Source organism: Onychostruthus taczanowskii, unplaced genomic scaffold (genome assembly GCF_017590055.1).
Source record: "Onychostruthus taczanowskii isolate IOZ18803 unplaced genomic scaffold, ASM1759005v1 scaffold104, whole genome shotgun sequence".
Classification (NCBI taxonomy): domain Eukaryota; kingdom Metazoa; phylum Chordata; class Aves; order Passeriformes; family Passeridae; genus Onychostruthus; species Onychostruthus taczanowskii.
Window position 1 is genome coordinate 1703007 of NW_024496968.1, and position 26169 is coordinate 1729175.

General features: G+C 34.9%; 1 protein-coding gene across 1 annotated transcript in view; it reads left to right on the forward strand.

Annotated features, from left to right (window-relative positions):
• Positions 1-25460, forward strand: part of RYR2 (ryanodine receptor 2) — a 381210-nt gene extending 355750 nt beyond the window's left edge. Inside the window, exons 91-104 of the mRNA XM_041413766.1 lie at positions 1600-1747; positions 3348-3434; positions 4256-4474; positions 6570-6700; positions 7277-7319; positions 9223-9356; positions 13321-13381; positions 14727-14873; positions 15745-15879; positions 18280-18436; positions 20253-20317; positions 21066-21166; positions 22661-22712; positions 24402-25460. Coding sequence (XP_041269700.1) covers positions 1600-1747; positions 3348-3434; positions 4256-4474; positions 6570-6700; positions 7277-7319; positions 9223-9356; positions 13321-13381; positions 14727-14873; positions 15745-15879; positions 18280-18436; positions 20253-20317; positions 21066-21166; positions 22661-22712; positions 24402-24497 — 1576 coding nt within the window. The 3' untranslated portion in view covers positions 24498-25460. The remainder of the gene's footprint in view (positions 1-1599; positions 1748-3347; positions 3435-4255; positions 4475-6569; positions 6701-7276; positions 7320-9222; positions 9357-13320; positions 13382-14726; positions 14874-15744; positions 15880-18279; positions 18437-20252; positions 20318-21065; positions 21167-22660; positions 22713-24401) is intronic.
• Positions 25461-26169: the final 709 nt, after the last annotated feature.

Below are 26169 nucleotides of genomic sequence, written 5' to 3' on the forward strand. Positions count from 1 at the left end.
TCCCAGAAGTGTCCTTTGTAATATGCATTTAATTTCTTTTAGAATGTGCTTAATTGATTTTTCTTTTCTTGGTAAGTCTTAAAGCTGGAAAAAAAATTTCTTGAAAACTTTGTAAGAGCACCTGAGTTCCAGGGACCTGCTATCCATCAGTGGTAGAGACTGAATCTGCTTTACCCTCTCCCATTTGCTATGACATGTTTTGAGTTATTTGCATTTTGCAAAATCTTAACATTCCATTAAAATTTTAATGAATTACAGAGTACTCTAACATCTTTATGAAGATATTTGATCAATAATAATTTGAACCCTTTTAGGACATGTTAAAATCTAATGTTAATGCCATTAGCTCAGAATAAAATAGTGGAAAGCAAAATATAGTACTTGGTTACTTGGTTTTAATCAGTAAAAACTGTGAATCTTCATCCTTGTATTTTATGGTTCCTGACACATGTACATTTTTGTGCACAGTTTCTGTAGCTCATTTATCACTGTCAAAATTCGAAGACCCCTTAGTTTCAAACTCTAATAATTACTGCTCTTCTGGGATGACAAGTATTTGTCCATGACAAAAACTCTTCTTCTTAATCAGTGCAGCAATTTTCTAGCTTGGCCACTGTAACTTTGTGAGGGAGCATCTTCCTGACTTTTGAAGGCCATTCACTGTTGTTTGCTCTCCTTGACTGTGTGAGTTGCAGTAATATCTGTATTCTCTGCCAAGAGTACAGTGCTTGGTGCTATTAGCCGCCCTGAAGCTACTCCTGATGTGACAAACTTTCAAGTGAAAGTTTATCAAATGTCTTCTAGGAAGAGGAGCTGGCTTTGGGCATCAGTCATTCTCTTTGTAGATAGGAACAGAGAAATAATGTAATTTAGAAGTTGCCTCTCACTCTGGTTTAGCTTCAAATGGACTTCTGTGATCTTTTCATCTATCATGCTGACAGTTCAAGTTAACTTCTAAGACAATTCGCAGTTCTTTAGATCATATGTTTGGAGAAGGCAGCCCGTGAAACTCTGACTTTCTCTAATGAGACAGCATGGTGATACTCACACACCAGATGCTGACAAAATCTTACTTCATCTCCTCCTGGAGTGGATACTTATGGCTTCATCAGGTGGGCAGAAATGCAGAATTTAAAACTTGAGGTTTGACTTGTAAGTGCAAGAAGAACCAAAGATTTCTGCAGCCTTTGTGTGAACTGGATTGTTTAAGTGCGTGAGGTTGGAGGGGTGCACTTAAACATGTAGGCACTCATGTAGACATAGAGCTGTGAGCTTACAGACATTTTGTCACTGCAAGTATCAGTGCACAATTATGAAGAACTTCTGATAGCAAGGTTGGTAGATTTTTGATTGCCTGCCACTACCAGCTAGCATTCCCACTTCAGGGTGCTGAACCAGTGAGTTCATTTGTGGCCTTAACCAGACTGTCACCCTTGCCAACACTTTGACTGAAGAGGGGTATTTGTCATGTGCATGAACTGCATGAATCATGTCTACTTGAGCCTCATTAAAGGATGCAATAGCCTATTTCAGGGTGTGATTTTAATTTAGCAATTTTATTAATTTGACATATTATTTGGCTTTCATTTGTATCCTAAGAGGAGAAGATGGAGAAAAAGAAGAGAAAACCAAGGAAGACAAAGGGAAACAGAAATTAAGACAAATGCATACGCACAGATATGGAGAACCAGAAGTTCAGGAATCAGTTTTCTGGAAGAATATCATTGCGTATCAGCAGAAGCTTCTTGTAAGTTGTTATCTAACTCTTGTGTTTAGTTGTTGGCAGAGACTTGTGCCACCATATTCTAACAATATAAAGACAAACTGCATCTGCTGGACCACATTTCTATCCACCATTGCCCGTAAAAAGGGCATGAAGCAAAGGTTAAATGGGAATGTTAGAGAAAAGAAACACACAAATAACTTAGTATACAATATATTAATTCTTAGGAAGACAATTATTGTCCCAAACCTAGACATTCAGAGATGCCTGTGCATCAATGGAAAACATCCACGCATTTTAATGTGGGTAAAATTCCTGAATTTTTACAGCAGCTAGTGAGACAGTAGGATTTCTCCTTCCCAGAGAGACACTTTTGGGAATTCACAAGCTCTTCTATAAAAAGAATCAACTAAGAGACAATGCTTAACCTGAAATGAGCAAGAAAAGATGTTGCAGATTTTTTTTTTTTTTTTTTTTTTGCAAAGTAGCAAGTCAGTATTTCTCAAGCTTTTCAAAACCTGTAGAAAATAAGACTTTATGGAAACGTAAAACTGCATCTAAGAGTCTCTCAGTAAAATATCAGATAATATTTGCTCCGTAACTGCTTAAAATCGATTCATATTCTCTGAGACCAGAGTGAAATGCAAAGCAAAAAGAAATATACTTTTGCTATGTATATAGTATATAATTGTGTAGGGGTGGCCTACTTCTAGCATGAGAACATAGCAAAACTACAAAACTGCAGTCAAAATCTTGTTAAGGAAATTAAGTGTTTAAGTTTGGCTTTTGAACTGAGATACATTTTTAGGCTACAATTCCCATTGCAATAATGTGAATTTAGCTAATTTTTTTCTAATAGTCTCATTTTATATTAGATAGTCAAAAATATTTTATATTTTTTCTAATAGTTTCATTTTATATTAGATAATCATTCAGATATGACTGTCTAATAGTCATCTATGATTAGGGCTGAAAAATGACAGAATTCCTGTTGGAATGTTAAAACATTCAAAATGTGTGCTGTAAATCTTTGTGTGTGTCAGGAAGGGAAAAGGTACATTTCTGCAGTCCTTTTGATAGTGACAGAATGTCAGAAAAGCTTTCTATTAATGGTAATCATGTCACACATGAATTTTTGCTGGCCTGGTAAAAATGCAGTTAATTTAGGAATAGAAAATACTTAAGATAAACTTAGATGCAGGGGTTTTTATTTTATGGTAAAAGTAGCAATTTGCTGTATGTTTGAATATTGAAGTATAGGGAAGATAGAGACTTCTGTATTATTACATTACTCTTACATTGTGATGTCTCTGTGTTGTTGCCAACTGTATTGAGAAGATAATAAAATATATGTAAGAGGCAATTAGAAATCCTTCATCCTTTATGAATGGAGGGAAACAGAATGCCCTATATTGATTATTGCATGTGTAGAGTAGAATTTGTATAGCCTGTGTGGAGTAGAACTTGTACATCACTCAAAATGTTTGTTGGTTTGGTTTTTTTATATTTATTATGCTATTAAAAAGTTCCATAAGGGAAAAAAAGAACCCTCTCAGCAGCAATTTACTAATGATGGTTGAATCTTTATTAGGCAAAGTATATTTATGTTCTGTCCTCTTTTCAGAATTATTTTGCACGAAACTTTTACAACATGAGGATGTTGGCGTTATTTGTTGCTTTTGCCATCAACTTCATCCTTCTTTTCTATAAGGTAAATTTCTCATAATATTACTTTTTAAGTTGCACACTGGAAAACATCTGGGTTTTGTAGCCAATATATTATGGTAAAACTGCCTGACCTAACAGGTTAAATGCCTGCTTCATCCTACCCCTTCAGAAATCTAACATGATGACAGCTGAAATGTTTATGGTAAGTAAAAATAGACTTCCATTACACAAATAGCTATTGACAGAGCATTGTGCTAGGACAAAGGGAGCAGGCTGAGAGGCACACCCTTGCCTCAGATGCTCTATTTTCCAGTACACTGAACCTGCCAAGCTGAGACTTCACAGATAACTTAAATTAATCCATATCAGTTGAGATGTTTTCTTGTGCCATTATGCTCTCCTGAAAAGTTTTTACAGCCAGGAGTCACGTCATTATAAGCTGTCTAGAATATCTCTGATTTTGTCAAGATTTTAGTAACATTAATGCAACTCAAGTCTGGACCTGAATAATTTTCTGGCAGAGAGCTGTGATGATAAAGACTACTATCAGGGGTTTCTTCTAAGAGGGCTGTGCCCTTTCTTGAATTTGAAGTGACAAAATTCATCATGGACCAGATTTGGTAACATGGACAGACAGTGGGAAAAAGGAAAAGAAAAAGCATATTTTCATGGACTGGTGTAACAAGATGAAAAGGTCTTGCTGAGGTATTCTTTGTGGACATTTTTATGTAAAAAAAAATTTTTTAAAGTTTTTTTACTGTTATATTGTCTTTGGCATCAGTTTTTCAGCTCAACAACTTAGCTTGTAGTATTGTAAAGCTCCTGCCAAAGGAATACAGCTGCAATATTAAGTGTTTTAAACAGGTCTCCACATCTGCTGTGACAGAAGAAAAGGAGCTTCCTGTGGTATCTGATGGTGAAAGTACCAAGTTGAACATCCTGGAAAGTGATGATGAGAGGGTCATTGCAGTGCATTATGTCCTGGAAGAAAGCAGTGGCTACATGGAGCCCACACTGCGGATTTTGGCTATCCTACACACAGTCATCTCATTCTTCTGCATCATAGGGTATTATTGTTTGAAAGTAAGAAAAAAAACTCCTCTTTTTTCTAGGTCTAAACTTTTTAATCTGTCTAGCAGTATAACCTAGAACAAAGTCAACCTGCTTAAGCAGGTTGGGGCACTGTGTAATGAAATCTGGGTTGTTAGTGTGATGTACACAGAAAGTGTGTGTTAGGTGATGTGTCTGTTCAGGAGGTTGTAGGCCAGAGTCTGATTTGCTGTCAGACAGTTACAGCAGTAACCTGCTTCAGGAGCTGCTTGTGACTGCCAAAGACAAGGTGTGAACACACATGACACAGGTGGCAATTTCAGATGCTGCATGACTGGTCTGTCAATTAGGTCATTTGAAAAGAGTGCAGCATTTTGGACTACTGCTGCTGCATATTGTGACTCTATAAAATGCCTGCTGTTCCTACACACACACTCTGCTGGTAGTGTTTTGGCAGGAGCCTAAGCATCTTGTAAAGGACTGTCTTGGAGAAGATCTCTGTTAGGGATGTGAAAACTAAAGATGCCACTTTGGTTGGCAAAATGCTGATTGTGGTTTAACAAAACCAAATTTCATAAATCTCTGGAGCTGGGAGAAGTATATCTGACACGTACTTCCCCTATTTTTACACACTTCCAGGGCAATAGCTGTAAGTCAAAGTGCAGGATGGTGCTAAATTAAATGGACCCTTGATATGACCCAGCTGCTCATTTGTCCTTATATCTCTGTTAAGGTCTTGTGTAGTCCTTAATTTTTTTCTTTTCCTCTTTCAATGGCTAGTAATTTGTTCTGTGCTAAGAGACATGATCTGCATTTGTAGCTCGAGGAAATGTTCATCATGTTTTAGTGTTGATTTTCATCTCTACTTTAAGTATCCCCACAGGTCAATAGATACTGAACCATTTTTTTGTTCCATTACTTGCCATGCAGCTTGAAAGCTTAGGTTTCTGATTTTTGAGATGTTTTCTTCTCCCACCTCCTACTTTTTAGTTTGTTTCTACTATGACCTTTTATGCTACTTTTTTTTTTTTAATTTTTAACATTTATTCTTTGACTAGAAGGGAAAAAACATTGTTATCAGTATTTATCTTAATTAATTGACTTCTTTCCTATTCTGAAACCAAAATATGGTCCAAATATGGTTTCAGTCTCGATTTTGGAGATCTTTAGGTCCAAAATCTTCTGAACTGCAGGCCTGTGTGTGATAAGTTTGCTTCTAAATATTGCTTAGCATGCAACCCATTACATTTTTTCTCATTTAGCTGTCTGAAAATAGTGTTGGAACTCTTTTTTATAGTATCTAATGTAATCACCATGTTTCTGGAGTAGTCTTGATTTTCATTATTACTATTTCATTATATCCATGTCCATGAGTATACTGAAATAGTAATAATCTTGACTACTATTACGGTCAAGATGGATAATCTAAGATGGGTAAATTTTGGGGATCTGTGAAATAGTTCCAGGAAAGAGTAGAGTTTACTTTTTTTGGTAACAGATTTCTTAGAAAAATTCACTCAGCTTGGACCACTATTTATATCTGCCTTCTTGAAATGTACTTTTGAAGTCATCTAGCTGGTGAAAGAGAGTTGTAGGTAAAGCCTGGCTAGGTGTCTCAGCTGCTGACAGTCCTTTTTTGTTGCTTAGAGTCTTTGCTCTCTGCAGCAAAACACTTTGTTTCCCACTGTGAAACCTCAGAAATTCTTTAATAAATGAAAGGAGCCTGTAGCATCTCTGGGTATCAAACTGAAATAAAAAAATGTCATCCCAAAATAATATTTGGAATTAGAATTTTGAAGGATTAAAAAGATATTTTAGGTCTCTTTCACTTGACTACCTCTAATCCTTACTGAAAAACTGCTTTTATTTGAAGGTTCCCTCTTCAGGTGTTTTGAACATCTTTTTACAACTGTTTAGAACATTGTAGTTTAATGATTCTGAATTACCTGACCCTAGTGTATCAATACGTTTTCTGTGTTCTGGGAAATTGTTAAGTCTTTTAATTTTTTCAAGTACTATTTTTTTTTTCTTCAGTTTTGATACTTATTTCTTCACAACTGGTTTTTCTTAAAGTTTGTAGACATATCAGTGCATTTTACATAATTCCTGTGTTTTCTTTCAACTGCAGGTTCCACTGGTTATTTTTAAGAGAGAAAAGGAGGTGGCAAGGAAGTTGGAATTTGATGGGCTATATATAACTGAGCAGCCATCAGAGGATGATATTAAGGGACAGTGGGATAGACTTGTAATCAACACACAGTGAGTTTTTCCTTACTCTGTCTTATTATAGCCCTGTAAGTAATTGCTCTTCTGTTTCCCCAATTACACGCTTTTCATCCATCTTGTCTAAAATAAACTGTTATTAGAGATATAATTCTGGCAAGGATATACAACATTTTCAGGCACCTGCAAGGCTAATGTTTACTATAATTTTTACTATTACTGTTTAATCTTATGCATTCCCAAATTTTTGCCTTAAAATTATTTCTCTTCATAAAAGAAAAAAGAAACAGGATGGATTTGTTTTGGCAAGGATAATGATGATGGTTGTGCATTGCTGTAAGTTCAAGAGTGAGCTGTGCTTTGCATCACATACTTAAAATTCTGTTTCTCTGCCTGTTGGGGCTGTGTGTGGTGTGCAGCTGCTCTAGAATCCTATGTGCAGGCATTGGCTCTGCTTCTCACATTTACATGGTAGGCTGAACACCATTTGGCAACTTTCATTCCATAGCATTCACAAGTGACTGACTAGTGGTAGCCACCACACAGAGACTCTTAGAAACAGAATTGGTATATGTTTGTCTAAAATGTAATCTTGTTTATCTGTGTTTTCAGGTCTTTTCCAAATAACTATTGGGACAAGTTTGTGAAAAGAAAAGTAAGGCTTATTTTTTAAAAAGATTTATGAGGTTAAAATAAAATTCTAATGCATGTTTATGTTCATGATGGGAGAAATGTGGACTACCCTTCTTTGAAATATAGCTTTGACTCAATGTAGATTTCGAGATTTGCAATTCTGAAGTACACAAAATTCCTTACCACATTCTTACAACTATTTTTTTATATATTTCAAAAATTTTCTACATACAGATTTTGTATAAAACAGGAATTCAAATACATTAATGAAATTACATGAAGAATTTTGTATGCAAAATGCAAATTTTGTAAAATGTCTTGTCTGTATTTATGTATTCACCACCATACACAGGGAATGGTGTCCCTCACCCAATGGAATGTTAAAAAGTAATAAATAAGAAGACAGGACAAATTGAGATATTTAGGTACAGGGCATAATCAGGCAGCTATAACTCCCTGAAAGGTATATATATGTATTGGCCTTTTTTGCCCCTTACCTTTCTATTTTCCCATGGTTTTTCTTCCCCAAGTACCTAAATCCATCCCTTTCTCCATCTTTGCTTTCTCCCTGTAACATCCAATAACATCTGACTTGTGGGTTGCAGAGTGTATGCATCCCTTGGCAGTAATCCTCTTAGTCTGGCAGGTGATTTGGAGAGTTTTTACCAGTGACTCATTGGGATGGTTTCAGATTTGGGTCTGAGGCTCTCCTGGGGCAGCCCTGGGAGGGACCAGGCAGAGCATCCATTCACTGTGAATCCATAATTTGGGTTCCTACCTGCCCCTGTGCCACTGTAGTCCAGTAGGCTCGAGCATTCTTACAAATGCTATTTTAAATGTTTTCTCAGCTTACTCTTCAGAAATAAATCTAATGCTTGTACAACAGCTTACAGCAAGAAGAATCTTTTTAGTGTGTTTGGCCACAATTGAAAGGGAGGGTGTGCACATTATTGGATCACATTTACCACTCCTTCACACTTTAATGCCAATCTTGTATCATACTTTTGGAAACATGTTTTTTAATACTCTTAGTTCTTCTGCTTTGTAACAGTCTTAGGTCAACCTGACCAAAAAGATTCCTTTGAATTGTGTACTCATTTTGCTATGGAAATTTTTTTTTCATATTTTAAGTTATTATATAGAGATTTCTACATGTCTGTCTAAGCAAAGGGGAAGCAGTAGCTCTCACAGAGTACTTAGGAAGGAAAATAAAATTCTACATTGCTTCTGTCAATGTAGATGGTCAAGGAAGGCTCAAATCAAAAGGAAAGGAGTATGGTTTTAAGTTGTGTGGAAGACTTTAGCTTTGGCTGAGGAACTGTGCTGTATGATTTAACTGTCTTCAAATATGCTATTTTGCAATGAATGTCTTCTTTTATATGTATTTGTATTTCAATCCCCAGTCTACAAAATAGTCCATATAATGTAGCACTGTTTTCAGGCTTGCTACAAAAAAAAGCTTCTCTAAAAATCTGAAAAAAAAAATCAATAAATATTTAAAGCCTTTCCTATTAGAAAGCTGACAAAATACCTCTTCATCTGCAGGACTCACTGAGTTATGATCTTGTTATGGAAAAATTTGTATTTCTTTGTGTAGTCTTTTTGAAATGAGAAGAGACTGATAATATTTAGGAAGGAGCTGTGTGTTCAGTCAGAATGAAAACAAGCAAGTATATTTCTAGCAAAATTACTTGTGAAGCATGCTAAATTTTTTAAGGAAGAGATAGGGGCTAGTTTGAATTCACTGAAAGTAGATTTTTGCCATAACTCTGTGTTCAAGATCTTGTAATCACAATGTCATCCATAGTCATGAAGCACTGTTTTCAGGCTCCTGGTATGTTAAACCTCTTGTCTTCAGATCCAGGCCAAATAATTGCTGATCTACCCCACTAATGAATTTTTTTGAATATTCCTTCTAACTTTAGGTAATGGATAAATATGGTGAATTCTATGGCCGTGACAGGATCAGCGAATTACTAGGAATGGACAAAGCTGCTCTTGATTTTAGTGATGCACGAGAAAAGAAGAAACCAAAGAAGGATAGCTCCTTTTCTGCTGTGTAAGCATTTGCCTACAGTTTGTTTGTGATTGGGGTTTTTTTTTGTTTCTTTTTTTTAAATTTTCTTGGGGTTTTTGTAAGTTAAAATCAAGCATTCAAGGTTTGTCATTCAGACAAAACATCTATTGCTCATTTATGTATATTTGCATAAGAAATCAATTCTTATGTTGAATGATACAGCAAATTTATTTAATTATAAATAATGTATATGCAGGATTCCTCTGGTTTTTATGTATGAAGATTTAGTTTAGTGCACAGCAGCTTGAATACATCACATTCCCACTCTTTTGACAGTGTCATCACAGCTGGGCTGGAATCTCCTTTGCAAGTTCTCAGTTCAGCAATGCTGAGAAGAATGAGCAAAAATGGCACTGTGTGTTCTGATTATAAAGAAGTTAGGAAATAAATTTAAGTGCTAGTGACCAGTAAAATCTGGAATTGCATGATTAATCTTCACATCCTTTTATAATTTGTTTTCCCTAAACTATGCATTTATATATCATTTGGGAGACAGAAATAAAGAGAAGCCCCTAGACATTCAGAGTAGTAAATTCTCCTTTGTAGAACAGGCTTTTATAAAGCACTGCAAGAAATATTTTTTCCAGTTCTGCATTATAAAAAAGGTATCAACTAGATAGAGCATATTTTCACAAATGGAATTTTAATGCTACAGAGATTCTGATGTAAGGGTTTAAATAAAGTTCTCTCTAAAAGCAACATTTTGTCTATGGGTATGCAAGGATTATGAGAAGTAGGCAGTGAGACTATTGGTGGATTAGAAGTGCATTGAAGTGAGAGCTGATTTTGTAAGGATGGCTCTTTTATCCATCTTTATAAAAGTTGGATATTAATAAATCAGGAGTCTGTCTGAACAGTCATTCAGGTGCAGTGTAAAGGCTCTGCTGCATTTCAGTACTAAAAAAATTAAATATTGTGGCAGAAGTATTTTCCTGAATGCTTTCTTCCATACTGTTTTGTTCCTGCTGAATTACACTAGGACCCATGCTTGAGTTTAGGAAAAAACTTACTACTTTTATTATTGCTATAAAAACCAAAATAAAACTACTTTCCCTTCCCTGTGTGCTCCTACTCATATGAGGGGAAAAACATTTAAATAATGTTTCTGTGAATAATCTTGAAAAAACAGATCAGAATGAAGCAGTTGAAGAAGGCTGATTAAATATTTAAGAATCATGTCTGAAGGATACCTTTTCTTTTAACATCTCTGATATCTCCTCCCTGTTGTGTACAGTAAAAAAAAATTTCTGATCTCATTCATCTTTCCTGTTCTCCCTGGAGGAATAATTTCATACTCATAACAGATTAATATGTTGCAGAAAAATAAAAAACTATTATAAAAATTTGCAGAACCAGTCACATAAAAAAATACTCTTCAGGAAGGTATGTTTTTATCCACTTTTTCACAGTTTCAAAAATGAATACTAATGAAGCTACTAAAACTCACACATATTCCAGATTTCAAATTTGACGTGCATGTACCATGCAGTGAAGAGAGAGGTGGGAAAAGCATTGGAACTGATCCCTTACTGCAGTACTTTGGGAAGAAAATAGAGAATGGTGTGACCTGGTACAGGTTTCAGCTCTGGTGCTTCTGCACTGCCTGTGCCAGGAGGAGGTGGCACAGACCAGATAGCTGTGTCTCACAACACAGAAGGGAGGTGCACTGAGCAGCATTTTCATCTTCAATACAATTGAACAGGTCCCCTTGACCCCTAGCTCCTACTTTATATCTCCCTTTCCTTTGGAAAAATAGCCTGGATTTGCATCTTTCTTTTTGCAAGGGACTTATAGCACTCTACTTTCAGGTGAACATGCTTCAAAAGCTTCCACCTGTCCCAGTGATATACTGCATTAAAAAAAATCTGCATTTTACTGATTCTTGAAGAGCCATCCAGCTCTTGATGCATCCTTGAATGTTTTTAAAGTGTATTTATTTAAATGTATAAATATTTTAATATTTAAATTATTTAAATATATTGCAGTATTATTTCACTGTAACCAACTCAGAAGAAGGATGATGTGGTTGCAACTTCCCTGTAGATTAGATTTTAGCTATAAAGACAGTTAAATTTTGCACACTGAGTTTGAGACAGTGGTGCTGTTTTCCCATTGAATTTGTTTCTTCTTTTGGGTGGATGGTGTTTATTTAGATGCATCATGGATGTAGTATATTTGAGAAAATAATATGGAAGACACAAACAGGAAAGTTAATTCTCAGAGATGCCATCGTTATTTCCCTGTCCCTTTAGCCTTTTTACTGCTATTGTTTCTGAGATCATTAGTTTAGTCAGAGTCAACAGAAGAGGCAGATAAGGCTTAAGCATCTACTGCGAGCTTTGACATAAGGCTAATTTGGAAACTTAGCAGGGCTTCTGTCAAATGCTGACATGGAAGAATAAGTCTTCCACTTTCAAGAACAGAAAAATTGTAAATAATTTTCTCCTGGAAGATCTGAAGATTTTACAGATTGGTGAGAAATTAAACCATATCCTAAATGTGAAGTGTACAGTGAATGGAGCTGACCTCAGAATGTGGAAGAATTTAAAGGGTCTTGCTCTTCCTTTCCATGAGAAACAATAACCTAGGTTTTCAAAATAATCTGGAGTGGGTAACCCCCTTTTTAGTAATGTATTGTCTCAGAGAACAGGATTGTTCCTGGAAAAACAGTAGACTTTTTCCTCAAGTGACAGTATATCTCTTGCCTGTAATGAATGGCTAGTGAAAAAGTAAGGAATTGTACTTGCAGTAGTTTTTACACCTGAAGTCTCAAGATTCATACTTGCTGTGATGACACTATAGGATTTACAAAAGTGTAGATGTGCCTGTTTGTGTAAGTAGAAGTGTGCTTCTGCAGGTGGGTAGGGGCTTCAGCTGTTGTGGTTGAGAGGCAGGCACAGTTGCTGTTAATGTCCAAATTCCCTGCCTGTTCCTTAGATGCACGTACAGGAATCTCAGTTTCAAACCTTTCCCCTTATGGATGCTCATGTAAAATAACTCCCCCTTGATTGTCTGCTTGGGAATCTTAAGCCTAGTGGATCCTTGCAGAGGCTTTGTGCAGGATACCTCAAAAGAATCTGTTCTTGCTCTGTCTTGAAGACACACAGAAAGATGACAGGCATGCTGTAACTCATTGTTTTGTTTTGGCTCAATGGTTTCTTTTTTGTAATGGTCAAATGGCACCATTCCTGATGAAGTATCACCTGCTGATGTTGTTCAATGCCTGGCACGAAATTTTGACACAGTGCAATAAAAAGGATATTTCCTACCTAGTTGGCAGTTAATAAAAAATGTTTTTTATCTGATGGGATGCTTTCTATTTTTAAAAAAGTAACATTAATAGAAGTTTTTCCTAAGTACCTATGTTAAAACTCATTAACTGGTAAGAATTATCCTATTTTCATTAATGATTTTCCTTATATCCTTAGAAAAATGGGTCAATTTTCTGAACAAGCACTGAGATTCATCTGATCTAAACTTGTCTGTCTTTAATGACATCTAATTTTGTCACTCAAGGTATGCTATAATAACTAAGGTAAAGAATTGGCATTTTAGGGTGCAAATTCGGTTACCTTTTTTGACTAGCTACTTCAGGCTTAGGTGGGTTGCATTAAAAAGAAAATAAAATATTTTCTTCTCCATGGAGAAGACAGCTTTTAAAGACAGCTTATTTCACTTGTATGCATGATAATATTTTAGAAATCAATCAGCATTAGGTCTGATGAACTGAAAACAGTACTTATGAATTTGATTTTGGCCTTTTTTTTTGACAGATTAATTTCAGAGTAAAATTCTAAATTAGAACAAGGTTCTAATGTATTTCAGCTTTTGAAGAAATTGATCAACTGTTAACTCCTGCTATGTGACCATGCACTTCCTACAGATTATGTTTAATGCTTTCCAGATGTGTTTTGCTATAAAATGCATTTTTTTTTTATTTTTACAGGCTAAATTCCATTGATGTTAAGTATCAGATGTGGAAATTAGGAGTTGTTTTCACTGATAATGTAAGTTTCTCAGTTTATACATATATGTATATACTCATCTTCTAAAATGAACTAAGCACTTGCTAATGCAAAGTGCTTCAAAGAGAGGTGTGAAATACTCTGGATTCTATTTATTTTACTACAAGAAGATTTTCTGTATATTTACATATATATATTTACAAAATATTTTCAGTTACATTGGTAGTAGTTAATAGAACCTCAGTCAATTCCTGCCCTATTTCTGATATGCTTTATTAGAAGCAATAAGAAAGCACTGCACTGTAGAATTAGAAAACTGACTGTATAAATGCTAATTGCCATTTTTCCTGTTGTTCATAACTATTATGAACACTTGAATATTCCTGAAGCACAGTCAGATAAATATAGTTAAGGTATCTCAAATTGCTAAATTAGTATCACTGAAACCAATAGTAAGATATGCCACAGAATGATACAAATTATTTCAATAATTTGAAAAAGGGAGTCTTTAAAAGGAAAAAAAAAAAAAAAAAAAAAAAAAAAGGAGAAATAAGCAAGAATGTTAAAATGCAGTTTAAGTCAGTCACCATAAGATTTTTCAGTCTTACAATTTTTTTTTTTTTTTTTGACTAGTTACTTAATTTACTGGTAAGAAAAAATGGTTAGGGAAAAATTATTTTGGAACTAGGACAGATGGAAAATCAAAGTGTAATCTGAAGGTTTACTGTTTCCGCTCAGGAAAAGTGGAAACAGTAAACCTCCATGTCTAGACACAACATGATCTGTAAACAGTGTTTGTTTGGGACTAGTATTTTTTTCTAAGGGATGTAGTATAATTTCTCTTGTAAATACTTGTCTTTAAGGTCAAAAAAATGTAATTGATAGAGGATCAGATGAAATTAATATTCACGGTTAACCAAAATAATACTTATATGTTTAAATAGGAGTTTTAGTAGCTAAAATTAATTATAAAATTCCTTTTGTTGCCTGCATTGTTTTGTAATTGTCATTAACTAACTTTTGGCATTAATATTTTAATGTAATTATTTAGAAATTAATTTTAAAAGTAATTTAAATCAGAAAAAATCTTTTTACAGTAGCAACATTTACAAATAGGGGTTTAAGAATTTCAAACTTAGTTTTTGTAGTATAAATTCTGAATTTCTTGATATTGCCCATATCTTGTTGACTTTGTATTTGAGGATTTAATGTTGTTGCATGAATAGAAAATTCTCAACAATATCTAGAAAATTCTCTGTTGAAAAAGAACTGGCTTCTATTTTAAAAAAAGCATATTTGAGAAATTTCTACTTTTCCTTATTGTCTTGAATTAAGTTATAGATGAAAACCATGAATTTTATTTTGAATGTACTTGTTTTTTTGTTAGTCTTTCCTTTACCTAGCATGGTACATGACCATGTCAGTCCTTGGCCATTACAACAATTTTTTCTTTGCTGCTCATCTCCTTGACATTGCAATGGGATTCAAGACATTGCGGACTATCCTGTCATCAGTTACCCACAATGGCAAACAGGTATCAACTGTCATCTCTTTTCAGCTTTTTTACTTAAGGAGTACACAAGAAAGATCGCTTCATTACTTGAGTAAGGCTCTCCGCAGGTTGACAGCAGAAATGTTCTTTCATCATAAGTTCTAGAACTTGAGCGGATGATGAAGCTAGACAATGGGATTTGTAAGCAGAAAATCCCTTTTAAAAATAGTCCTGAAGTTTTAGCAAATTGCCTATGAATTAAGGGGGGGATTATTTATAAGAAACTTTTTAGATCTGGGAGCTACACAAGTGAAATATCGATTTACAGGTTACTGAAGCCCCCTCCCACCTGCTTTCCATTAAGCTCAGAGCAAAATCTGAATGATGCTGCAGTTGAGCAGTGGAGTACTTCTTGCTGCTTTTCTGATATTAAATATTAAAATATTAGGAACAGGCTTCTTTTTATATGTTATTTCATAGATGTAAAAATAAAGTTGCTTTCCTATTACATTAGTAGATAACTGTATTTCAATTAATTATGTATTAGGTGATAGTAATATTACTGTTAGGTAGTGAGTTTTCAGATCTTCCATCTGATTTTGGGGATTCCATATGATTCTAATCAATGTTTCCTTGTCTATCTATCTCTAAGATTTGTCTTTGTAATTATATTTCTGTGTAGTTTGTCTTTGTAATTGTTTGATAAAAAAAAAAAAAAGAAATACACAATCTTTGCATGAGAATATGCAGATATATTACTCTGTATTACAAAAATATATAAAGAGTAAAAGTTTCCCTGCTGCTACTACATACAGTTTATTGTTAGTTCCTTTTTTTTTTTTTTTTTTTTAAAGAAAAGATAAATCACAGTTCCATAGTGGTGTTGAATCCATTCTGTAATTTTCTCTTCCAGCTTGTCCTAACAGTGGGATTACTGGCAGTAGTGGTATACTTGTATACAGTAGTGGCATTCAATTTTTTCCGCAAGTTCTACAACAAGAGTGAAGATGGTGACATGCCAGACATGAAATGTGATGATATGCTAACAGTAAGGCTTGTTCTGCTTTCTGGTTTTTTGTTTGTTTTTTTTTTTTGTTTGTTTGTTTGGTTGGTTTTTTTGTGTGTTTTTTTTTTTTTTGTTTGTTTGTTTGTTTTTTTAAATTTTTTTTAAATTTTTTTCCTCAAGCTGTTGTGATTTTGTCCTGACCTTCTTGTTAATTGGTATTCATACAGTCATACCATTGGCCAGCAGGCAGGAAAGATTGCAGTTGAAAACAAAGGGACAAATATGATGATCACCCTCAACAAATAGATAGATATTGTGTATTCTCAAAAAACTCCTCCATAAAGGTGTAAAAGAAATGTCGTACTGCACTTTGCTATAGCTATTTAAAAAATGCAAGACAACTACAAGCTGTGAAGCTGAGCTGGCTAAAGAGCAGTATTTCTAGATCTTGAAATTCAACAGGTCATTCATAGGCAAGCAGCTTTGAAATCCATCAGTTTTTCTTAGCATGAATTACCGTAGGTGTCTTTAATAGGCAGTTCGGTAACTACAGTGTTCAGAACTGTCTTAAATTATTTTGTACTAACTAAGACAGTGACAGGCTTTGCAGATGTGACTGGTAGAGTTTAAACCAAAAAGAATTTCCAAGATGCATTGTCCTTAATGTCTCTCAAAAAAAGAAAAATCATGTAAAAAATCATGTTAAATGTATTTCAGTGTGCTATGCATCATGAATCTCTTCCAGGGAATCGACAACATTTAAAAGCCAATTAAAATAGATAAACTGTTTATTTTATAAAATAAATAGATATGTCTAAAATAACTAAACTAAATAGATAAACTAGAATAGTATGTCTTTATTTTTGTCTGGTTTGGGACATTCAGCACCACCAGAACCAGATAAACTGGAGCACAAGTCAGTGAAGGGCTATTGAATTGTCAGGTGCTGGAGCACTTGCTATGGGAAGAAAGGTGGAGGAAACTGGGCTTGTTTGGCTTAGAGAAGAGGAAGTCTCAGGGTGGAGGGTGGGTATGAGGAGTTCCCATTGTCTGTAGAAAGATTACTGGGAAGACACATCCAAGCTCCTAGCAGGAAGTGCATGGCAGGAGACTGTGGACATAAAGTGGAAATATGTTTTCTGACTGAGGGGAGCCAAATGGCTCACGTTGCTCAAAGAAGTTGTTATAACCTCCATCCTTAGGAAGTTGTAATGAACTTACTTGGATAAAACATTTTTTTCTGAGGTTGCAGTGGGCCCTGCTTGGAGCAGAGATCTCATGAAGTGATCATCTGACCTGCTCTGTAATTATCTGAAAATACTCGTACCACAATGCTATAATATTTTACAGGAATTAGTTAGAATAACATGTGATATGCTGTAAAATCAGGGTTGTATCTTGTGAAAACACTAAGACTTGAAATGGGATTTAGAAGAAAATTAATATACATAACCTTTTAGAAATAAAAACCAAAACTTTTTACATAAGTAACACTAAATTCACTCATTAAGTTAATTATTACCTTTTAGTCTTGGAGTATAAACTATCTTTAGAAATTGTTAGATTTTTCAGGCAAGGGTCACTCACCATTATATGGTACTATATTAATTTCTTACAGAAGGGATTTTGGGGACAGTGTGGCATAGAAATAGAAAAATGGATTTTTTTGTATGGTGAGGTTTTAGGAGTTAGTTATTGTCATCACTATTTTTTGATAGAGGGTGAGAACCCTTTACCTGCAGCTTGCAAAAGTGCTTAAAGAAAAAAACGAATCATCTGCTTTAGACCTCTAAAGAGTGATACCATAATTTTCTATTAAATTATAACATGATAAAACTGGAAATTTTGTATTGTCAGCATCCCAGGTAACTGCTCTGATAGACCTATTATGCCAGTTTTTATATCATAGTTTCCCAGTATTATTCTCAGATATTTTCAATAATTAGCCTGTTCTCTGCACAACCATTCACAAAGATGTTTTGCTTCATTGTGGGGTTTTTTTTTTGTTTTATTTTGGCTTGAGGGGGTTGGTTGTTTATTTTTAAGTTTGAATTTGAAACACTAAAAACAGGGAAAATATTCACTTTTGAGCTGGGAAATTGGAAAAGGAGATGGCTATGGTGGTGATAATGTTTCCTATTTACACTGCTGAAATGATTTTACATGAATCATGGGGTGCTGCTGGGCTTCTGGTAGTTGAACTTTTGATCTTATTGAACTGCTACATAATGATAGAACAGGAAATACTGCAGCTTCAGCTGCACAGTAGCACTTCCCCTCCATCAGAAATATGCATAATCTCAAAGGAGAGAAAAAGATGGCTTGACATATCATAGTTCCTAGACCATAGACCAGTTCTACCAATTATTGAATTTGTAACACTGGGTATTTTTGCTTTTAGCTGCAAACAGCCTTTGTATTACATTGTTTTGTCTTTTCTAGTGCTACATGTTTCATATGTATGTTGGAGTACGTGCAGGAGGAGGCATTGGTGATGAAATAGAAGATCCAGCAGGAGATGAATATGAAATCTATAGGATTATCTTTGACATCACTTTCTTCTTCTTTGTGATTGTCATCCTGCTTGCAATTATCCAAGGTATGTTTTTGTAATCCACAGTGGGACTGAAAGCATTATTTAGCAGTACAAAGGTCTCAGTGCTGCGGTAATCACAAACCTAAGATTCAGATGGAACAGCAGGGCAGATCACAAAGGATAGGTTTATATAGAAAATCACACCCAGCTGACTCACACACTGCTCTTCTGAGTCTCTCTAAAATCAACAGGCTCTAACTGGATCAATAGGAAAAAAAAAATGTTTTACGCTAAGAATACTGATGTCACTGCAATTTCTGTCTTGTCACTGCCCTTTCTAAAATCTTCCATAGAAATCTTGTGGCACAACTGAAAATTGTCCTTCAGTGTAACCTAACCTACATGAGCTTTCATGGACAAAATTAGTACTGCTGTCAGCATTCCCTCTGCCGACATGATAAGAGTTCTTTACTATCTGGCAGATCTTCGGATTGGTGATAGTGGTGTGAAAATTGGACCATAGCTTTAAGGGGTTAAATATTTTCTTACATAAAATTACTGTTTTGTGTGATGCTTCCTTATTTGAACAGTGTGTAAGAGTAAAATGTGCTTGATATGAAATAGCTTTAGTACAGCCTGCTTAATGACAGTGGAAAGTAGGCTGCTGTTAGCTGGCTTTGGAATTTCAGTGAAACTATTGCACTGTTGTAATCTGGATAGTGGATACCTTATTTTGACATGTCAAGGAGTTTTTTTATTATGATTACATTAATTATGTTTACTGATATTACCTGGAGTACTTAAACCCCTGTTTGTTTTCATGCTATACCTTTAAAATATTGTCAAGAATGCCTAAAGGTAATTTTTTATTAAAGTTCTCACAAGTTAACCAAAGCGTATTCTCAATATTGGAAAAATTGATAAACAGTTCTGCTGGGCTCATGTGCTGTCATAAATACTGATACCTCATTGCTTTCTGTCTGCTGACAGCTAACTTAGGATAATTTTGACAGCAGTAAGGGTGCTTTCTCCCTCACTATAAGGAAATTCAAGAAGCAACTTTGAGCTTTTGGTAAATTGTTTATTACTCTTACTCAAGCAGAAGGGCTTTTTTTAAAGGGCTTGGGGAGGGTGGAAATTTTTTTATACCCTGAGTTGGCATATCTCATGTGGTTCATTTCTTCATTTTGTGAGTGGCTGAAGAATAGAGTCCTTAACTATCCAGATTTGGGTACAGGAGTGTCAATAGTCATTGTGGAGCTAGTCCTTATTTGTATTGGAGTAAGTGAAGGGAAGGTTATAAGCAGTTTACAGTGTGAGCCATAGAGCCTGTGTTTCTTTTTCATCTTCTTTCTGTATCTCACTCAAATGACCCTTTACTTTTGTCAGAGCTCCAATAGTGGAACCTTGTACTACTTGACAACCATCTTGAGCTCCATCATGCATGGAGGTCTGGGCCTCTCTGCATCTGCCATGTAATAAATATCTCATCTCTGTTAAATGTACAGTATTATTTTTTCTGTATTAAGGCCTTAATCACTGTCAACCTGTGGCCATGTTTCTCTTCATAGAGAAAAGCAAGGCACAGAAACCCACATATATCTTAACATACTAAGTCAAGACTAGAGCACTGGGAATAAAGTCTGCTTGTCCCATTTATAATTCAAAATGGTACTGCCAGACATGTTACTGGTGTTTCTTTGGCTTGCTCTTTTTTCTTCATGGTTTTCTTGCCTTTGGAATGTATATTGGTTTCTATTATTTCTACAGAAGGTTCTCATTTAATATTCTTTATCAGAGTTATGTTATCCCTGAATTTCCAGATATTCTTTGTCACAATTGTTATTGAACATTAACTATCATTTAACTTAAACCCTAGGTTTAATTATTGATGCTTTTGGTGAGTTAAGAGATCAGCAAGAGCAAGTTAAGGAAGACATGGAGGTAAGAATATTCAGTTGCTGAAACACACCTATTTTAGATTTCACGAGTACATGTTTTCAGTCAAAATATGATTTTGCTAGTGGATAATTTTTCAAACTAAGAGAAAAATATAGTCCTGTACATGGTCTGATACCATACAATATGAATTATAATGAATTGCATGTCAGTGGCTATTTAAGTCTTTTGGATCTTCAAACTAGAGGTTTCTAATACAGGGTGTTAACACCGTCGTGTTACATTTAATCTCATATGTAATTTTGTTTGGTTAATATATGTGTGAAAGTATCTTGTACTTTGTGGTTTTTCTATTCTGTCATTGAAGTAAGAAGTCAGGAAAGTGTTGCAAACAAGCTTTACTTTGTAATGTGAACTTGCAGCATATTCAGTTTCAGCTGGACAAGCATTGAGGTAAATATTGCCATGTGTCATAGTAAGTGCTGCCTAACATTAAAAAAGTCTGCTGTGATCATTGTATACCATTCTGTCTCCTGATACCTGTTCACTTAGAACTGACAAAGATTTATTTTTTTAAAACAGCAGGAAACTATTCTGATGGTAGCTAAGCTCCTATTCAAGTGTTTTTACTGAGGTATCCTGTCTGAATCATTAAAGAAAAGCCTTTTTGTTCAGTGCACATTATATATGATGCATTGCCATTTTCAAGAATATTGTTACTTTTTTTTGCCTTTTCTAAAAGGAGGGCAGGTGTTATATGTAGTGCTGAAGTGCTCTGTACTCTTTCTTCTAGACGAAGTGCTTTATCTGTGGAATAGGAAATGACTACTTTGATACAGTGCCTCATGGCTTTGAAACACACACACTACAGGAGCACAACTTGGCCAATTATTTGTGAGTATGCTAAAAATGCACTCCTCACTAACTCATGATCCTTGCAGCCTCTGCAGGTACCTGATTGCTTCATTTGCATAAGTAATAGTCAGTGCTGTTCAGCTTTGGTGTGCACTTGTACTTTCTTAATGTATTATTCTGGGGCAGCGACAGCAAGGAATTAACTAACTAAGTTTCATATCCTGCTTTCCAGCTTGGTTGTGGCACAAGAAGTTTGTATGTTGTAGGTAGAAATGAACTTGATGCATGGCTGCAGAGACTGCATAAATTGCAAAATTGAATGAGGTGTGTAAGGTACAGAGGAGCAGTACAACCTGGCCTGGAGACTGATGGAAAGAGAGAACAAACACAGCAGTAAGACTAAAAAAAGCTTACATTGGACAAAATATTTTGTGTGGAGTGCTAAGGCTGACCAAGAGAACCGGGGACAAAGGGAGGTAGGGGAACTATAATGAGGAACTAGAGACGAGAGGGATCAACCAAGGGCATCAGGTCCACCTCTGAAAAATCCAAGCAGAGCACCAGTGACCACTAAACTAAAAAAAGCCAATTATCAGGTCTACAACCACTGTATCATACTGTTCCTGTCATGTATGAAAATCCAGTGCCAGAGTGCTGTCATACTAGTGCTGTCAGTATGAAGCAGAGGATGGATTGTGTCTTTGTGTTCTTAAACTGTCATTGTATATGCACAAAGTAATGAGACTGCAGAGCCAAACATGGCTATAAAGACCTTTCACCTGAAAAACAGGTTGTGCAAACAAAATACATTGGAAGCATTATCATACGGGGGTTTGTTCCTATTTAATAAATACTGAACAAATAGCATACTGTAGCATACTTGCTTTAAAATGCCTCAGCCTGAGGAATTGGTTTTTTTTTTCTTTTTGTGCATGATCATATTACATGGTTTTACATATGTTTGGAGAGAAGGTCTCTTATGAGTGAAATTTTCAAATTCACCCAGTGAATATCAGCTCAAACTCTCAAGACTAATGTTCTTTTTTTAAAAAATTACAAGTTCCTTTCTACTCAAGTTGATCTTGCATACATTACTAAAATATCCCCAACCTGTAATTCCAGCAGCAGAAATCTCTTAGATGTCTTCAGCATTTTTTTATTCAGTGTGGGAAGAGGGAAAAAAAGAAATTTTCAATGACCATTTTCTGTCTACTTCCAAGTTGGTTTTCATGGGCAAGAAAATGTTGTCTATTGTTAAGTTTCGGATTAGAAAGTTTAGAAAATCTTCATTTAAACTGAGTTGCTAACTACAGTAAGTCAAACTGACTATCATACGTTTTAATATACTACTCATTGAACAATGAATGTCAACAGTGTCGGGAAAGTGTTCAGTTTGTCTCAGAATATTAACATGGACAGAAGTCTGGAACTTCTAAGTCCATAACAGCAGTATCACTGTACATGCTGAAGAATATCCATCTCCTTGTCGTTTGCCAAACACTCTATTCATGATAGATGTTTCTTTGCTTGTAGGTTTTTCCTGATGTATCTTATTAACAAAGATGAAACCGAACATACAGGACAGGTAGGTTGAACAACTCTATTAGGTGATTCTAAAATAAAAATCATTCAGGCTTAGAAAAAAGTAAGATTTTTCTGATGCATAGCACCTGTATGGTATGGAACCTAATTCTCATTCTTCTAAGCAATTCTGAAGACTTTGGTTGCTTTATGTTAGAGTGTATCAATTCTGAAGCCCTTTTTCCTTTTCTGGTATCTGAAGCTGTTATTTTTAAATTTTTTTTTCCACAAAATATAAATACATACTATAAACAAAAATAATGAGAAACAGAACATTGAAGTATTCTGTGAAAGCAACACTGTTCATTTCTCCCTTTTGATTCTTTTTTAATAGTCTTTTTCTTTTATTATTACCATCTGCATATAATCTTTTATGTCTGCATTCCTGAATAAGTCCATATTAAAGAACTTGTGCATATATCTAAGACGAAAAATGTGATCTTTCCTCTGGAGGTTTCTACTGTGTTCTTCTCTGTTCATTCAAACTTCTGGTGCCCCCTTCAACTTCCTTTTAGTATACTAAAAGTCACTAAGAAATGTACGACATTTACAGTCTTTTTCTTTCCTAGTGATAGTCTTTCAGCTGACTAAGCAAATATTCCTGAGTTGCAGATCAAAAAACAAAAGAACTGTATAGTATCACATATATATAACCCTACAGACTTGGGCCGGAAGGATGATTTGCTATAAATCTATATAGCTTACTCTTTCTGAACTCTGACATGTATGCTGTAATCATCTTCTTTGCATAAATCTCAGCCTTGTCCAGTACGAGATTTTATGTGTTTGCTTAGCTATTTTCGAACATCCATTTATGGTTCGAGAATTTCATACTAACTGAGATTTTTGAAAGTCTTTTTTATATGCATTTTTTGTTTTCTTGGCAGTGCATCCTACTGTATTCAGTGAAAAGAGATATCTATTAACTATTCAGTTTTGATACTGTGACAGGGATAGGTGATAGTTTGAAAATTGAGCGTACTTCATACTACATAACTTCTAGGAACATGCTTTAGTGGTAGACTTGTCACTAGTTTATGGTTGGATTCAATGATCTAAAAGGTCTTTTCCAACTTGAATTATTCTATGGTTCTGTAACTGGTGTAACATGTCATTTCTACCATGAAATTTTCATCATAAAAACCACATTTAAGTGGTGTGATTAAAATGGAAACAAATGGACATATTCTTTACTATTCTTTGGAATGTCTCGAGACAGAACCCTACCCAAACAAATAATCAGAAAGGAAGAAATACCAAACACCACTGACTGAGAAAATACTGACTATAAAGGTCATTTTACTTTATGCATTGTTTGTAGACATGTTTTGAAATGACTGATGCAGAAATTCAATCAAATTTCTATGACAGAAAATATTCTGCTTACCCTGTTATCTGTCTTGTGGCCGGCTTTAATTGAGCTTTACAGTGCTCCTTGATGTGCAAAAAGAACTAAACTATCTGGTTCTCTTCTGTGCATTTCGACAGTGCTTTTTGAACAGGTGACAAAAACCTAAAAGCTATTCTAAATTAATCAAAATAATTAACGTGATTTTGCAGATTGATGTTCAACAACCTTGCATGCACAGAATCAAAAAAAAAAGTGAAGTGATATATAAATAAAAGAGAAAAAGTAATGGTTTATGATTCCTCATTAAATCAAGTTAAATAATTTAAACTGTGTTTCTTTCAGGAATCATATGTATGGAAAATGTATCAAGAACGGTGTTGGGAGTTTTTCCCTGCTGGCGATTGCTTCCGAAAACAATATGAAGACCAGCTCAACTAAGCAAAAATGAGGATTTCTGGACATAAATGTCCATGTATTTCCCAGCTCTTTTTGGAATGTCTAAAAGATTTCTTAAATACCCAAAGCTGTGTGCATTTTGGAGCACCAAAGCTCTGTTTTTAATGACCCAACTGCACTTTTATTTTCTTGTGTATTTGCTTTGAGAACACTGGAGTAAAGAACAATGAAAAATTACAGCAACTTTGGAACCAAACCAATCACTTGCACAGACAAAAGATGTCCCTATACATAACATGCACACACAAGTAGAGACTTGAGACAGCTTATTTTTGAAACTGCCAGATGATACCCTTGTCTAAAAGATCACACATGGGGTGACATGGTAGCAACACTCATTTGGTCTGTTTATTTCATCATCCTGGAAGGAACTATATGTAGTTCACAGAGCACCGTAAAAAGATTGTTGTGGACAATAAGTTGTGGGGAAATAGTGCCTTACTATATGTGGGTTGAGCTATGCAGAAGATGAGTGCATGATGACATTTTTTTTTCTTTATGTCTTCCCTTCCAATTTAATATTTATTTTGTGGTTTTGGTGGGTTTGGGAGGAAGGGATTTGATTGTGCACATCTTTTTAACAAGACTGGAGTGTCTCAGGACAAGATTAGGTTATTCTCATCAAGTTCATTTCACATTTACCTTCCTCTTTAGCTTTTTGCTCTTATTTTGGTAATGCTCTGATACAACACTGCTACTTTATGAAATCTTTGTATGAATACAAGACAGCTGCAAAAAACATTTTAACAAGAAATATTTCATTGCATGTTTATTATGCAAGTTTAAAACAATCAAAAAATAACCTTCAGAAACAAGTTGATCAACATGAAAAAAACATTCACAATAATTATATCCATAGTAATAAAGTGTTGTGGGCTTTATTGTACATCTGGAACAAGTGTCATCAACCAACAATATGAATATATGTTATGAATTTGACAGTAATTTTGGTTTCTTTTTTTTTCCTTTCTTTCATTTCTGCCACCTGTGATCGATAGTGGAGTTGAAGATTTTATTGTTAAATTATTTTTTAAAAGCAAAGCTGAAGCAATATCCATTCAGGGACTCCATCAGTTGCATCATGAAACACCAATGATGTGTACATTACTCCATTTTGAGTCCTTTTCAATTGTAATGCCAGTCTTTACAAATAAAAAGAGACATTCAGAATGGAAACAAGCTGGTTTTGGTAGCATTTGAAGTCTTTATTACAGAGTCTTTTTATCAATTCCTAAATTAATTTCAACCAATTCAAACAAGGATTAAGCTACTCTTTCCTTAGTGAAAGGTTTTGGTATTTTTTTGGTCTTTTCTGCTGTACTTCTTGTCTTGCTCTCCCTCATTTCTTTACAGGTCACATTTTTGTCATAAATTTTTTTTTCTGGATCAATATTCAGTTATTACTAAAAAAAAAAAAAAAAAAAGGGAAAAAATTACAATTAAGGGAATAATTACTTAAAAATGCTAAGGCTGTATTCTTAAAAGCCAGGCTTTTGGTTCTGTGAATTTTGCTGAATTTGGTATCTTGTTCACAGTTCTGCTAAAATTCTCTCAAACTTTGCAAGATTTGAGGCCAGAGGCTGGGCAGGCTGGTGACAGTTCAAGGGCCAGGTACAGCAACTGCAATTTGTATTCAGTTTTTAAACCACTCCCA